We start from the raw sequence: 16650 nt of genomic DNA, 5'->3' as shown, positions 1-16650 counted from the left end.
TCTTCCATAGGCTCTACACTTATTCTGATATTTTCCCAAGTTGGATTATATAATATGACGCTATCCTAGTACAAAAGAGAGCATATTTTTTTTTATCAATTATGGTTAATTTTGGAATACTCTGCATACTCCACGCCGTGTACATTTTATTTGCTTGTACAATTTTTTCTTTACTTCCTCCATTGCTGCTGTTGATGTTTGCCCTGTAAGAAAAATTACAGTGACTTGCAGAACTTATACTAAATTTTTTCAAGTCTATTGACTTGAATATCAATAAATGGTGACCATATTACCGTCCCATATTCTAAAATGGGGAGTATTAATGTAGTAAAGAGTTTAACCAAGGTGGACGCATTACTGAAGTCTTTTGCTGCTCTAGTGATGAGTGCAAGCACTTTGTATGCTTGTAAGGCGATTTTTTCAGTGTGCTTATTGAAAGTCAACCTGTTGTCTATGATTATTCCAAGATCTTTAAGTTCAACGACTTCCTGAACTTTCTGGTCATTTATTTTGTAGTTCATGGCTTCAAGTGAGCGTGCAGCGCATTAAGTGATATTTAAATATAATTTATTGGCAGAACACCAGGTGCTTAGGGAATCCAAGTCTTGCTACAGACAGATTTTATCTTGTTCTTCTCGTATTATCCTGAAGATTTTAAGGTCATCCGCGTACAGCAAGTATTCAGATTTAAAATGTTTACCAATATCATTAACAAACATATTGAATAATAAAGGACCTAGATGTGAGATTTGAGGGACTCCAGATATCACTTCGTATTCTTTTGACAGATGACTGTCTACTTTGACTTGTAGACGTCGGTCAACTAGGTAAGAGTGGAACAATTTGAGAGCTGTGCCATTTATACCATAGTTTTGGAGTTTCATTAGTAATGTTTCATGATCAACTTTGTCGAACGCCTTACTGAAGTCTGTGTATACTGCATGAACTTTTGTGCCAGCATTCATGGACTCAAGTATGTATTGTAGTTAATATAGATAAACAAATTAGTTGTTGTGGGTTGTCCGCCAACAAATCCATGCTGACGCGTGATGATAATATCCTTGAAGGTCGCTGCCAGTTGGGATAGGACCACTTTTTCAAAGAGCTTCGCTAGTGATGATTGAGTGCAGATTGGATATTAGTTTTTGACATCAGATCTATGTCCAGACGTATGACTTTTTCCAACACGTTGGGAATGTCCCTTGTGATAGCGATTTACTAAAAATATGAGGTATTGGCTCACAGAGTCCTACCGCACAACCGCGTAGAAATATATTTGGTAGTCCATCGGCGCCTGCAAATTGTTTTATTAGACGTGCCGTCTTCTACCAGTGAATCTAATTTAGAGCGAAGATTCTTGAGATGAGAAAGCTGTGATGGAGTTAAGTAGGATTTGAAGGCTATGCGTGAGTTATCTGGTACCTTTGTTTTCAATATGGTCCTAGCTTCACCCACTGATGTCGTTTCGATCAACAGTGGACGGTTGCGACCAGCATTTGGACGCCCTAGACGACGCATTTTGTAGTTCGGGATCTTGGCTGAGAGATCTGGAGGTAATATCGTTGACAGTGCAGCACGATCATCCTCCAAACGCTCCTGTCCAGTAGCCTTGTTGGACTCAGTGATCCCCAACAAAATGACATTTGCTTCGCGCCTTTTACGCTCATTTATCTCAGCTATGACGTCTTCGGTCATAAGAGGCTCTGATGTTGTATTTTTTAAGCATTTCTCGACTTGAGTAATTTTCTTGTCCAATGACGAACAGTGATTGGTTAGCAAGTTGTTTTGCTTTGAAATTTTGGCTACGTATACACTTCCATTTCAGTACTCCACTTCTTATTTCATTGACTAGCTTTAAAAATTCACCTTTTGTAATATTCAGACATTTAGCGTGATTTTATTTTTCACAAATACTACATTGGATACTACAATAGATGTATTTCCTTTAATGTGCTCATTACACGTGAGAGAGTTAAGTTTGATTATACCTGTGTTGTTGCGAGGAGGCATGATGCTTACTTAATATTTCTTGCAATAAACGAGAGCTCGGGTGATGGATATACTTATTTTGAGCAATAAAATTTTCTTTTTACGCTTAACACAATTTTGCTCATAGCTGATTAAATAAACAATAATTAATTTAATTAACTTAGACAGAGTTGTTCGTTATAGGTACGTTTAGTCACCCCGCCTTCTAGCGGACGGTTTAGTACTGTGCAAATATTGTTATAGTAACTATGGACAATACTCTGGCAGATATAAACTAGTCATGTCAAGGGTATACATTTTTCAGTTAAATCTTTGATTGTTATAAAGGCGTGCACTTACCTAGCAACAAGAAGTAGTTTCGAATATAATCTTCCGCAAACGTTCCATGGATTTATTATAGCAGAGTACCTTGGTAAATCATATATGCACGACTTTAAGCCATACAATTTTTAATACAAAGGGCGTTATCAAAGTTTTGTCTTTTGTTTAATTATTAATTTCCATAGTAAATATATCCTTTATAAAAATTTTTTACATATACATACATATGTGCATGTTAAAGAAATATTTAATTTTTTTCAAATAATTTGATGAATCAATGTCATGTCAATAATTAATATGTTTTCGTTTATTAGTTTTGACTTGGTTGAGTCGAGACGGCATCGATTCAACCAAAGATTTTAGATTTTGCATGCCGATTGAAGCCCATTATCGCTGTATTGCCATTTTTAATAATTTTGCGGTATTAAACTGGCGTCCATGTTTAAAAAATCAATCGATAATATTTCCCACAGATCTTTGATAACGTTTAAATCCGGCCTTTTTACTGAACAACCCAAAAGCGGAATTTTTCTGGACTCAAAAAAACCTTTTAGTAAGAGTTACATTGTGGAAAGTCCGATTGTCCTCGTAAAGTTGAATTGCAAATTCTGCCAATTCACTATCGAGCAAGTTCCGAATATGGGTGTCCATATTAGAGTTTTTCCTTCATAATAAAAGGCATCCTACATCATTTTAGAACCTTCGCCGGGTACTCCACGGAGACATGTGCGCCGAGGATTTTGTGTTTGGTGCCAATAATTCATATGACCATCAGATCCACCGAAATTGAACTTTTTACGTCACTGAATATCAAGCTTGCCAATCTTTCTCCCAAAATTGGTACTTATCTGCAAACGCTAAAGAAGCGCTTATAAGTCTAGGCATAAGATGTGGGGTTATGATACCATAGAAAGGGGTTTTTGCTATGATTTTGATGTATAATTTGACATATTCTCATTCTTAGTACCATACCTTAAAGGGTTTTTGAGGAAATTACTAATTGTTCTAGGAGAGTTTAGTACTGTGCAACTTTCTTTTACCTCCATACCATTTTCATGCAATTCTTGTCCCTGCTCAATCTCTAAAAGACTTGTTCCACTCGGCTTGTCTGACTACAGATTCAAACTATTAATCACATTTGTATTTTATTTTAAATTATTTATTTACTTTAAGGTGTATATTATAAATACTCAATTCTAGACGCGTCTCTAAAAAAGAAGAATCAACTTATATTCTCTTGCACTTATAATTATTTTTAACTAAATTCGAAGAAATAGTGACAAACGCTGCAACGAATTAAACAAGAAGGAATCGAATAACAGTAAATAATAACCATATTTTATAATATGAATATACTATTAAAACAAATGAACAGTCAAAGAAAAAAAGTTATAACACAACATACAATTCACATATAATTTCTTTACTAAGGAAGTTACGAAAGTCATCTTCCATAGGCTCTACACTTATTCTGATATTTTCCCAAGTTGGATTATATAATATGACGCTATCCTAGTACAAAAGAGAGCATATTTTTTTTTATCAATTATGGTTAATTTTGGAATACTCTGCATACTCCACGCCGTGTACATTTTATTTGCTTGTACAATTTTTTCTTTACTTCCTCCATTGCTGCTGTTGATGTTTGCCCTGTAAGAAAAATTACAGTGACTTGCAGAACTTATACTAAATTTTTTCAAGTCTATTGACTTGAATATCAATAAATGGTGACCATATTACCGTCCCATATTCTAAAATGGGGAGTATTAATGTAGTAAAGAGTTTAACCAAGGTGGACGCATTACTGAAGTCTTTTGCTGCTCTAGTGATGAGTGCAAGCACTTTGTATGCTTGTAAGGCGATTTTTTCAGTGTGCTTATTGAAAGTCAACCTGTTGTCTATGATTATTCCAAGATCTTTTAGTTCGACGACATCCTGAAGTTTCTGGTCATTTATTTTGTAGTTCATGACTTCAAGTGAGCATGCAGCGCATTAAGTGATATTTAAATATAATTTATTGGCAGTACACCAGGTGCTTAGGGAATCCAAGTCTTGCTACAGACAGATTTTATCTTGTTCTTCTCGTATTATCCTGAAGATTTTAAGGTCATCCGCGTACAGCAAGTATTCAGATTTAAAATGTTTACCAATATCATTAACAAACATATTGAATAATAAAGGAACTAGATGTGAGCCTTGAGGGACTCCAGATATCACTTCATATTCTTTTGACAGATGACTGTCTACTTTGACTTGTAGACGTCGGTCAACTAGGTAAGAGTGGAACAATTTGAGAGCTGTGCCATTTATACCATAGTTTTGGAGTTTCATTAGTAATGTTTCATGATCAACTTTGTCGAACGCTTTACTGAAGTCTGTGTATACTGCATGAACTTTTGTGCCAGCATTCATGGACTCAAGTATGTATTGTAGTTAATATAGATAGATGGGTCGTCCGCCAACAAATCCATGCTGACGCGTGATGATAATATCCTTGAAGGACGCTGCCAGTTGTGATAGGAATACTTTTTCAAAGAGCTTCGCTAGTGATGATTGGGTGCAGATTGGATGGTAGTTTTTGACATCAGATCCATGTCCAGACGTATAACTTTTTCCAACACGTTGGGAATGTCCCTTGTGATAGCGATTTACTAAAAATATGAGGTATTGGCTCACAGAGTCCTACCGCCCAACCGCGTAGAAATATATTTGGTAGTCCATCGGGGCCTGCACCTTTATTTATATCTAGCGATGCTAGCTGTTTGAAAACGTCATCAAAACTGGCATCTATGTCAGATAAGTTGCAATTTACTCCAGAATTGTCATCATGATAAGTTGAAGCAGCAGGTACGGCCATTGAGTCTTGCGTATATCCAGCATCATTGGGTGTATAGGTGTTCTCGAAAACGATGCAAATAAGTTGCTAAATCCTTCTCCAGTGATTGCTATTGATTTGTTCCATCGCACTTCCACCGATATATCAGTGTTGTTTTTTCTCTTATTCTTCATCAATTTTCAGAAGGACGGGTGTGCGTCTTGACAGAGTCTTCTACCTGGGCCACGTAATTTCGATAACATCTGGCACTTAATGTTTTACAATCATATCTTATCTCTTTAATTTTAATGAATACTTGTAAGACCTGTCGACAACTTCACCATCAGCTATTGACGTTTGGAGCCATGTTTCCGTTATGCAGAAGACATCTGATTAACTACTGGCTAAGGCTATTAAATTTAACTTAATTTGGTTCTGAGATCTCTCGTATTCTGATAGTAGAACTGTAGAGTTACGGGTTGTTTTTTTCTCGCGGAACGCGTACATTTTAAATTGCTTTATTAGACGTGCCGTCTTCTACCAGTGAATCTAATTTAGAGCGAAGATTCTTGAGATGAGAAAGCTTTGATGGAGTAAAGTCGGATTTGAAGGCTATGCGTGAGTTATCTGGTACCTTTGTTTTCAAGATGGTCCTAGCTTCACCTACTGATGTTGTTTCGACCAACAGTGGATGGCTGCGACCAGCATTTGGACGCCCTAGACGACGCATTTTGTAGTTCGGGATCTTGGCTGAGAGATCTAGAGGTAATATCGTTGACAGTGCAGCACGATCATCCTCCAAACGCTCCTGTCCAGTAGTCTTGTTGGAGTCAGTGATCCCCAACAAAATGACATTGGTTAGCGAGTTGTTTTGCTTTTGGCCACGTATACACTTCCATTTCAGTACTCCGCTTCTTATTTCACTGACTAGCTTGGAAAATTCACCTTTTGTAATATTTAGACATTTAGCGTGATTTTATTTTTCACAAATACTACATTGGATACTACAATAGATGTATTTCCTTTAATGTGCTCATTACACGTGAGAGAGTTAAGTTTGATTATACCTGTGTTGTTGCGAGGAGGTATGATGCTTACTTAATATTTCTTGCAATAAACGAGAGCTCGGGTGATGGATATACTTATTTTGAGCAATAAAATTTTCTTTTTACGCTTAACACAATTTTGCTCATAGCTGATTAAATAAACAATAATTAATTTAATTAACTTAGACAGAGTTGTTCGTTATAGGTACGTTTAGTCACCCCGCCTTCTAGCGGACGGTTTAGTACTGTGCAAATATTGTTATAGTAACTATGGACAATACTCTGGCAGATATAAACTAGTCATGTCAAGGGTATACATTTTTCAGTTAAATCTTTGATTGTTATAAAGGCGTGCACTTACCTAGCAACAAGAAGTAGTTTCGAATATAATCTTCCTCAAACGTTCCATGGATTTATTATAGCAGAGTACCTTGGTAAATCATATGTGCACGACTTTAAGCCATACAATTTTTAATACAAAGGGCGTTATCAAAGTTTTGGCTTTTGTTTAATTATTAATTTCCATAGTAAATATATCCTTTATACAAATTTTTTACATATACATACATATGTGCATGTTAAAGAAATATTTAATTTTTTTCAAATAATTTGATGAATCAATGTCATGTCAATAATTAATATGTTTTCGTTTATTAGTGTTGACTTGGTTGAGTCGAGACGGCATCGATTCAACCAAAGATTTTAGATTTTGCATACCGATTGAAGCCCATTCTCGCTGTATTGCCATTTTTAATAATTTTGCGGTATTAAAACTGCGTCCATGTTTAAAAAATCAATCGATAATATTCCCCACAGATCTTTGATAAAGTTTAAATCCGGCCTTTTTACTGAAAAATCCAAAAGCGGAATTTTTCTGGACTCAAAAAAACCTTTTAGTAAGTGTTACATTGTGGAAAGTCCGATTGTCTTTGTAAAGTTGAATTGCAAATTCTGCCAATTCACTATCGAGCAAGTTCCGAATATGGGTGTCCATATTAGAGTTTTTTCTTCATAATAAAAGGCATCCTACATCATTTTAGAACCTTCGCCGGGTACTCCACGGAGACATGTGCGCCGAGGATTTTGTGTTTGGTGAAAATAATTCATATGACCATCAGATCCACCGAAATTGAACTTTTTACGTCACTGAATATCAAGCTTCGCCAATCTTTCTGCCAAAATTGGTACTTATCTGCAAACGCTAAAGAAGCACTTATAAGTCTAGGCATAAGATGTGGGGTTATAATACCATAGAAAGGGGTTTTTGCTATGATTTTGATGTATAATTTGACATATTCTCATTCTTAGTACCATACCTTAAAGGGTTTTTGAGGAAATTACTAATTGTTCTAGGACAGGTTAGTACTGTGCAACTTTTTTTTACCTCCATACCATTTTCATGCAATTCTTGTCCCTGCTCAATCTCTAAAAGACTTGTTCCACTCGGCTTGTCTGACTACAGATTCAAACTATTAACAAAATTTTTATTTTTATTTTAAATTATTTATTTACTTTGAGGTGTATACTCAATTCTAGACGCGTCTCTAAAAAAGAAGAATCAACTTATATTCTTTTGCACTTATAATTACTTTTAACTAAATTCGAAGAAATAGTCACAAACGCTGCAACGAATTAAATAAGAAGGAATCGAATAACAGTAAATAATAACCATATTTTATAATATGAATCTACTATAAAAACAAGTGAACAGTCAAAGAAAAAAAGTTATAACACAACATACAATTTACATATAATTTCTTTACTAAGGAAGTTACGAAAATCATCTTCCATAGGTTCTTCACTTATTCTGATATTTTCCCAAGTTGGATTATATAATATGACGCTATCCTAGTACAAGACAAAGCATATTTTTTTTATCAATTATGGTTAATTTTGGAATACTCTGCATACTCCACGCCGTGTACATTTTATTTGCTTGTACAGAGTTTTTTTTCAAAATCTGTCCTTTCTTTATAATAATATTAATAAATAATATATATTCTTAATTAACAAATATTTGCTTCCTTAAATTTAAAACAAAGTAAGATAAACATTAACTTCGGCTGCACTCTTAACGGGTTCAAGTTTTCCTTACAAGAACTTGATTCTGATCGATTAGTTTGTATGGCAGCTATATATGTACATATATGATAAATTTCGTGAAAATTCTTTGTTAAAAAAAGTTTTACATACAGGGACTTGAGAGTGATCGTTCAGTTTGTATGGCAGCTATATGGTAAAGTGCTCCGATCTGAACGATTTCTTCAGAGATTGTAAATTGGCTTAGACAATAATACATGCCAAATTTCGCGAAGATAGCAGCTATATGCTATAGTAGTTCGGGGAGAAAATTTCGAGTACAAATTTTCAGATCCATATCCCAGAAACCGAGGGACTTGTTTGCATATATACAGACAAACGGACACTCATTTATATACATACATATAATATAGGATTTCCATGTTTTCTCCTGGGTGTTACAAACTTCATCGCAAACTTAATAGACCCTGTTAAGGGTATAACTAATTAAGGCTATGTTATATTAGTAAAAAGTTCGTTCGGGTTTTTATTGATTTTTCACAAGATTATAACTTTGTGTACAATTGTCCAATTTAAGTCAAGTATGTGCTGTTTTGATCGTGAATTTGTTGCTAACGAGATGCCAACTTCATTATACCCCTCTCGTAGAAGGCTGCGTCCCTATTGGCAAAAAAACTCGGAGAGCCAATTTTCACAGGCCTCTCTTGAGGCCAACTTCTCACCATTAAGCGCGTTCGCCATGGACAGGAAAAAATGGTAATCACTTGGTGCCAGGTCCGGACTATAAAGTGGGTGCATTAGGACCTCCCATCTAAGCTCCCGGAGCTTCTAGCGCGTCACCAAAGACGTGTGTGGCCTGGCGTTGTCCTGATGGAACACAAGTCGGCCTCTGTTGATCAAAGATGGCCTCTTCTGGATGAGTGCTGCCTTCAAGCGGTCCAGTTGTTGGCAGTAGAGGACCGAATTGAGCGTTTGGCCATAGGGCAGCAGCTCGTAGTAGATGATTCCTTGCCAATCCCGCCAAACACACAGCAAAACCTTTATGGCCGTCAATCCGGTTTTGGCCACCGATGGGCCGCTTGCCCGAGCTTTGACCACGACCGTTTGCACTCGATGTTGTCGTAAGTGACCCATTTTTCATCGCCAGTCACAATCCGCTTCAGAAACGGGTCGATTTTGTTGCGATTCAGCAGCGATTCGCAGATGGAAATTCGGTCCATCATGTTTTTTTGTGTTAGTTCGGTGGCACCCAAACATCGAGCTTATCTTTAGTCTCTCAGCAATTAAATAAGTGCTCACATGACGGTCTGTTTCCACTATTTCCATAATTTTATCGCAATTTTCGACGACAGGCCTCCCGACGCGTGGTGCATCTTTGACATCGAAATTACCGGAACGGAACCTAGCAAACCACTTTTGTGCTACACGTTCGTTTACAGTATCGGGCCCATAAACTAAATTAATTTTTTCAGCCGCTTTGGCTGTTTTTTGGCCTTGATCAAAGAAAAATTGTAAAATAACGCGAATTTTTTCTTTGCTGGTGTCCATTTCGACGAATGCTCACAACGTACTAAGTCAAGCAATCGAAAAACTGTCAAAAATAAACTTTTAGCGCGAATAAACACGTTTTCAGCGCCGTATAGTATGACATGACGCGACACGTAACACTAGTACTATAGACAATAACGCCATCTCTTAGATAAAAACCGAACGAACTTTTTACTTGACCTAATATATAAATAATAACAAACAGACGTCATAGGCGTTAAATTCCTGGTAACACTAATCTCTAACTAAAAACGCAAGCAGAATATCTAGTATTAGAATCTTAGAATTTTTGGAATGCATTGTAAGCATTTAGTTCAATCAATATCCAATGGACACTTGTCATTGTGCGAATGACCGACACATTCCAAAGCTGGACAGTGTTCGGAATCCCACATACCAGGACCACATCTTTTGCATAAGCCACTTAAAGTACAAGGTATTTTTGACAATTGGCGATATTGATATAACAGACCACGGGCTTTTTGTAGAATTAATTCTCCATCCATATACATAGCGAGTGAACTAAAATAAAATAACATTTCATCTGCCCGCAAATCCTGAGCCACTACATCGTCGGCATAAACGGCAATAATTGCCAGACACAAAAATAAATGAAAATAATCGGTAAGATAATTGGACCAACACGCTTCCCACATTCGGATAACTACTGATTCGGTGAACTCGCGTTTGAAACATAAAATTAGCCATCGGTGGCAAAACAGTAGCTCCATTGAACTGCTATGACATTGCAAATGTTCATAGAGCCGAGGCAGCATAATGCGGATTAGTTCCCTCAAATAGTTTAAGTTTTTGTCAATATCTGCGTCGGTAGGTGAACAGACAAACAGAGAACGTTGTAGTAACCCTACAAAGCTCCAAAACGTCTCCGATTCACTTTGTATTTCACATAATACTGGAGCTAATAATTCGCTCATTCCCTATATAATGAAATGAAAAGATTTGCTTTAAAACCCAAAGAAAAAATAAGCTTCAAGTTGAATTTACCTGCGAATAACTGTTTCCTGCATTATGAAATGCATAGTTCAACAAAATGTTCTCCATAATTTCTCTGTTTGGATTATCGTCTCCATAAAAAAATGCATTGGAGCGATCTATTCTTGCTAAATCTTTTTCTAGAACACATTGCACCGACTTCCAGAAATGAATTTGTTCTTCTGGCGACATCGAATATAAGCGCTTACGAGTTATTTCTTCATATTCTTGCTTTCTAATATCCATAAGAACAGCCCGGTCGTCAAATGTTGATGAGAACGAGTAACATTTTAATAAGAAAGGCCATATAGTTCTTCGTAAGCCTTTCTCCAAACCGCCAAAAAAAACACATTTGCGAAGAAGCAAATCATCTTCGATTTGTCCTTTTATATTAATTAAAGTTCCATAAAAGAAATTGGTAGTTATTTTTCTTACGCTGCCTTCGTCCGGATGCAATTCACGCTTCTTTATCTCTGGGCGGCATACCATGAATTGACGATACGGTAAGTTCTGTTGGTGTTGTCCATGTGTAAATGCAATGTTGTGCAGAAAACCGTGCCATTGATGAAGAACCTACAGAAAATTACTAATTACACATACAGGAAATAAGAGAGGAATTCTCTACATCTTGTAAGATTACACAACATGTAAAAAATCTCTTATAAAATATGCATAAGTTCGAGAAAATTCAATTGCAGAAATGTAGAAAACTTAATTAAGAACAAAATTGAATATTTACAAGTAAGGAAGTTCTAAGTTCGGATGTAACCGAACATTTTAAACTCTCGCAACTTGCAAGGATCAAAGCCCGGGAAATTACTTCAGGTGTTGGCAAAATTTTATATTAAAGGAAGTATTGATTCGATTCAACCAATTTTTGACACAAAAACATACTATTATCGGGAATTTCATTTATTTATTTTAGTATATGACTTTAAACGTATTATTCAAGCAAAGTTTTACCCCGATACAAACATTGTTGCTTGATTTGCATAGTGGAAAGTGAAAGAGTCAGATGGAATTTAAAATGGTGTTATATGGAAAATAGTCGTGGTTGTAATCCGATTTCCATTTCCCATTTTCGCACTATAACATAGAAATATGAGAGGAATGTTATGCACCGAATTGGGTTAAGATATGGGTTTTCATATAAAAGTTTGCGGTGCCACACCTACTGTCTAATTTTGAACGCGCTTCCTATAAACTCATCTTATACCATCCCAGAGATAAAATTTAATGTCTCTGGCGTGCATAGTGCTTGTTTTATCGCGCCTTTAGTAGTTTTTAACAGTACCGCTATGTGGGGAGTGGGCGGGCTTGTCACCCGATTTCATCCATTTTCACATTGTCACTGTGATAGAAGTGCTAAAACTATTTGTTCTCAGTGAACTTTGTTATTATAGCTTTAGCGGCTTAGGAGATATGCACATTAAGCCTATTAGGGGGCGAGATCACGCTCACTTTTAAAAAAAAAATTTTAACTGCAGATTCCCCTCCCTAATGTGATCCTGTATACCATAATAGTTTTGTATCTTATGGCGGAGCTTTGTTATAGTCACTTATTTGTTTTTGATTAATGGCGTTTTGTGGGCGTGGCAGTGGTCCGATCCAACCGTCTTACGGTATCAATAAACATGTGTACCAAGTTTCATAAACATATCTTAATTTTTACTCAAGTTAGAGCTTGCACGGACGGACGGACAGACAGTCACCCGGATTTCAACTCGTCTCTTCATCCTGAGCATTTATATATTGTATATAACCCTATATCTAACTCGATTAGTTTTAGGTGATACAAACAACCGTTAGGTGAACAAAACTATTACACTCTGTAGCAATATGTTGCGAGAGTATAAAAATGTTTAATAAACAATAAAACAAAATAATATAACAAAACTTAACTCGTTTTTCTTAGTCACGTAGTTCGGAAAAACAAAAAATCGTTAATTTTATGTTTAAAGAACATGATTCAATTATATAAGGTTGTATTGATAGCTTAAAAAACAATTTATAAGAAATGTTTTCAGCTGTTTACAAAGAGTTTATAAAAATCTCCAAATTGTCAAAATGCAAACAAGAGTTGAGAAAGACATAAAAAAAACGTTTGCATTATGAATTAAAAAATATTTTCGTAAGTACGCTCTTAAGTAACACAACCTTATATAATTGAATCATGATTGAAAAAGCAGCTTCAACATACTTTCTTCAGTCTTTAATACATAAAGCTTTAATAACTAATAAAAATATAGGAAATTGTACAAAACGTGTACCCCTATTACAGTTTTCAACTCAACTCGGTTGAATTCAAGTTAAAGCAATAAAATCAAATCAACTTTTTTTTGGTATTACGATTTTCAAATATTTTCATTCGCAGTTTGATTGATGTTGCCTGCCTAAAAAATGAAGATTCGACAAATTGTCAAAATGCAAACAAGAGTTGAGAAAGACATAAAAAAACGTTTGCATTATGAATTAAAAAATATTTTCGTAAGTACGCTCTTAAGTAACACAACCTTATATAATTGAATCATGATTGAAAAAGCAGCTTCAACATACTTTCTTCAGTCTTTAATACATAAAGCTTTAATAACTAATAAAAATATAGGAAATTGTACAAAACGTGTACCCCTATTACAGTTTTCAACTCAACTCGGTTGAATTCAAGTTAAAGCAATAAAATCAAATCAACTTTTTTTTGGTATTACGATTTTCAAATATTTTCATTCGCAGTTTGATTGATGTTGCCTGCCTAAAAAATGAAGATTCGACAGCTAATTTAACAGCAAAAATTTTTTAAACGAAAAATCAAAACAATTTAGTTTAGTTATTGCTCATGAAAAGCTGAATAATTTTTAAAAATGAAAATAAGTTTTGATTTATATAATATTACGATGACAAAAATGTTGGAGCAAAAACTGACGTGATGTGCATAAGAAAAAGCTTTCGTGATCATTCAAATCCATTCAAACTTCCTTACATCAAGGAAGCCAAAGTTTTATGGTTGTTACATAAACTGCTTTTAAATATTATGAACACCATATTTGTGCGATGGGGATAAAACACCAATGACTGAGGAGCAGCAAAACGCTTCAAAACTTTAATTTTACTCAAAAAGTTTACTCCTAGAAATAGTAGATTGTATCGACTCTTTATGTTTGAAACACGGTCCCTTAATTTTATTTTAATATTTCCAGATTGTAGCTTGTCTCGTCCAGTTTCGGGATTTTACTCCACGAACTCAACAAATTTTTCACCTTTCTATGGATTTGTACATAATAACTGATTAAAATTATTTATAAATTTTTCTATTAATATTTTTCCTAAATATATTTATAAATGTTTAACTAAATCTGCTTAAAATTTTTTGATACTCTAGTCAACCCCACAGGCGCAGAGTTAAAAACCGTGATACCAAATAAGATGACCACTTCAACCGAAATTTTGGACGGGTTGAATTTCAAAACTTCAACCAATATGCAGTTAGGTTAAATGTCAACAAAATATACAAATGTAATATGATAGTTGGAACAGGGCTGCACTAATTTTGCTTTACTTCACTGACTTATCAAAATTAACTAGGGTTTTGCTATAGCTATTGCACAAATTTTTTTTTGTGTTTGTTGTTGTGTCATTACAATGTGTGCACTGCGCAAGGGTTTTACAAGATTTATAGCGTCTTTATTCTGCCCTCTGCCCGGGTTGTCAAAGTTGAGCGTTCTTTTCTCAGAATGTGGTACTCTAACCTGAGAAGAGTGCAACCTTTTCTGCCGTTCTCAAAACGTAAGAGTGAGAGTTGCCCAGGCTATGTTTATTTTTTGTTTTTGATGGTTATTTTTTTTTAAATAAAGTTTTTCTACTAATTATAATGAGTCGATCAGTTTTGTTACGCTCAATAATAGATATTGCAAATGAGTTGATTGGTATTATTTTGCTCTTTTGTCATGTGAAAAATGAAAGATTTATATAATAATGGCATTTAACGAGGCAACATTTTCATTGAGAAAATAAAACGCTTTAGAGAATTCCCCTACATGCTCATAATTGGCCGAGTGAATGAATGTGAAAGCATTTGTCTTCTAATAAATATAAATGCTCATTTAAGTACAAAAAAAATATAAATATGCATAATGAGTAAGGAAGGGCTGAGTTCGGATGTAACCGAACATTTTATACTCTCGCAAAGTCAAATGGTATACTCATTTGAGATTTCTTTGTGGATTGACTGATATTTTCGGTAGTAGGTCAACATAGGCACTGGAGTCCACATATTTAGTACTTAGGGGCTTGAACAGTTTTGGTTCGATTTAGACAATTTTTGGTCACAAGGTGGCCTACCTTAAACGTATTATTCACGCAAAGTTTTACCCAGATATAATCATTGTTGCTTGATATGCATAGTGGAAAGTGAAAGAATCAGATGGAATTGAAAATGGTGTTATATGGGAAATAGGCGTGGTTGTAGTCCGATTTCGTCCATTTTCGCACTATAACATAGAAATATGAAAAGAACGTTATGCATTTGGTTGAAATCGGTTAAGCAGATCCCAAGATATGGGTTTTCACCTAAAAGTGGACGGTGCCACGCCCACTGACTAATTTACCAAGAAACATGTGTACCAAGTTTCATGAAGATATCTCAATTTTTACTCAAGTTAGAGCTTGCACGGACGGACGGACGGACAGACAGTCACCCGGATTTCAACTCGTCTCTTCATCCTGATCATTTATATATATATATAACCCTATATCTAACTCGATGAGTTTTAGGTGATACAAACAACCGTTAGGTGAACAAAACTATTATGCTCTGTAGCAACAAGTTGCGAGAGTATAACAATAATGAAGTATGTTTTTTGTTTTGCAGTGTGAGAAACACCAAAGATACTCCAGCCTAATGTTACGTAGAATTTAGAATTATCCACGTTTACTTATGTTTGAAAAAAAAAATTTATACATAAATTTGATAAATTTATTTAGCCAGTAATGACGCCCACGCTAGTCTTTCAGATATATTTTCCTCCAGTTACTGTAACCATCAGCGGATAATACCAAAAGAATTACCTTATTACATAAGGTAACGGGCGTATAGTGCAAGATAATACTACCAATTTTAGTATAATGAAAGCGCAATATTTTCTAATTTTACATTTTTAGAACACTTTTAAACGTAATAGGTAGCATTGATTCAATATGCACAATAATAAGAAAAAGCAGAAAGAAACGGAGTTCATTGAAAACTTAAACCGTGATTAATATGTCCATTTTAAAGAATCTAACAAATTATTACAATTTTCAATCTTAATGAATTCATATTAAGATATCAATAGAAACACACAAGACAGGCGTCTGCGATTCGTCATTTCTCTGCGCCAACTAGTAACCCAATTGATCAGAGATCGATGCCATATATTATGCAACCTCTCGTATTCGGCTCCTTAGTTCGCAATAGTTGAGGACTATGAACTCTCTGCGTATCTGGGATGTCTTCAAAAGTAAATAGTATGGATGGATATAAATTGGCGTTCTTTCCGGTTACGTAGGCCTGTTTATTGTTGTTGTGGTTATCTCGGCTCAGTTTAAATGGCAAGGCCGAAGTTAGTTCTCATCAAAATCATTTGACTGAAAGCACAGGAAACGTGCTGTTTCGACGGGGTCTGACCACAAGGAGAGAGATGTTAGATGAGTGGGATTCATTGGCATGGAAAGTGGTGGTTAGAGTCATGCGGGTGCTAATTGCACGCAGAACATATAGTTGGTATATCGGGATAAGTATGAGTTCAGCTTGCTACAATATCCAGAAAGAGGTTGCGTAATGCTCACTCTAAATTCTCGGGGCTACTCGAACTCTTCATCTGCTATGGTTGGTGGTTTGACTCCAAGTACGCCAATCACTAGGGT

General features: G+C 35.4%; 1 protein-coding gene and 1 long non-coding RNA gene across 2 annotated transcripts in view; one reads left to right on the top strand and one right to left on the bottom strand.

Annotated features, from left to right (window-relative positions):
- Positions 1-8862: 8862 nt before the first annotated feature.
- TBC1D16 (TBC1 domain family member 16) overlaps positions 8863-16650 on the bottom strand; it is a 29622-nt gene continuing 21834 nt past the window's right edge. The window contains exons 2-3 of the mRNA XM_014241562.3: positions 10765-11325; positions 8863-10697 (exon numbers count right to left, since the gene is read on the bottom strand). Of these exons, the coding sequence (XP_014097037.2) occupies positions 10074-10697; positions 10765-11325 (1185 nt within the window). The 3' untranslated portion in view covers positions 8863-10073. The remainder of the gene's footprint in view (positions 10698-10764; positions 11326-16650) is intronic.
- On the top strand, positions 13191-14101 carry LOC138856241 (uncharacterized). The gene is made up of 2 exons (XR_011395366.1): positions 13191-13883; positions 13947-14101. It is a non-coding gene; the product is annotated as an uncharacterized lncRNA (long non-coding RNA).

The sequence above is a fragment of the Bactrocera oleae genome, chromosome 3 (genome assembly GCF_042242935.1).
Source record: "Bactrocera oleae isolate idBacOlea1 chromosome 3, idBacOlea1, whole genome shotgun sequence".
NCBI lineage: Eukaryota > Metazoa > Arthropoda > Insecta > Diptera > Tephritidae > Bactrocera > Bactrocera oleae.
Note: the sequence above shows the minus strand (reverse complement) of the source record. Positions and strands in the feature narration are given on the sequence as shown.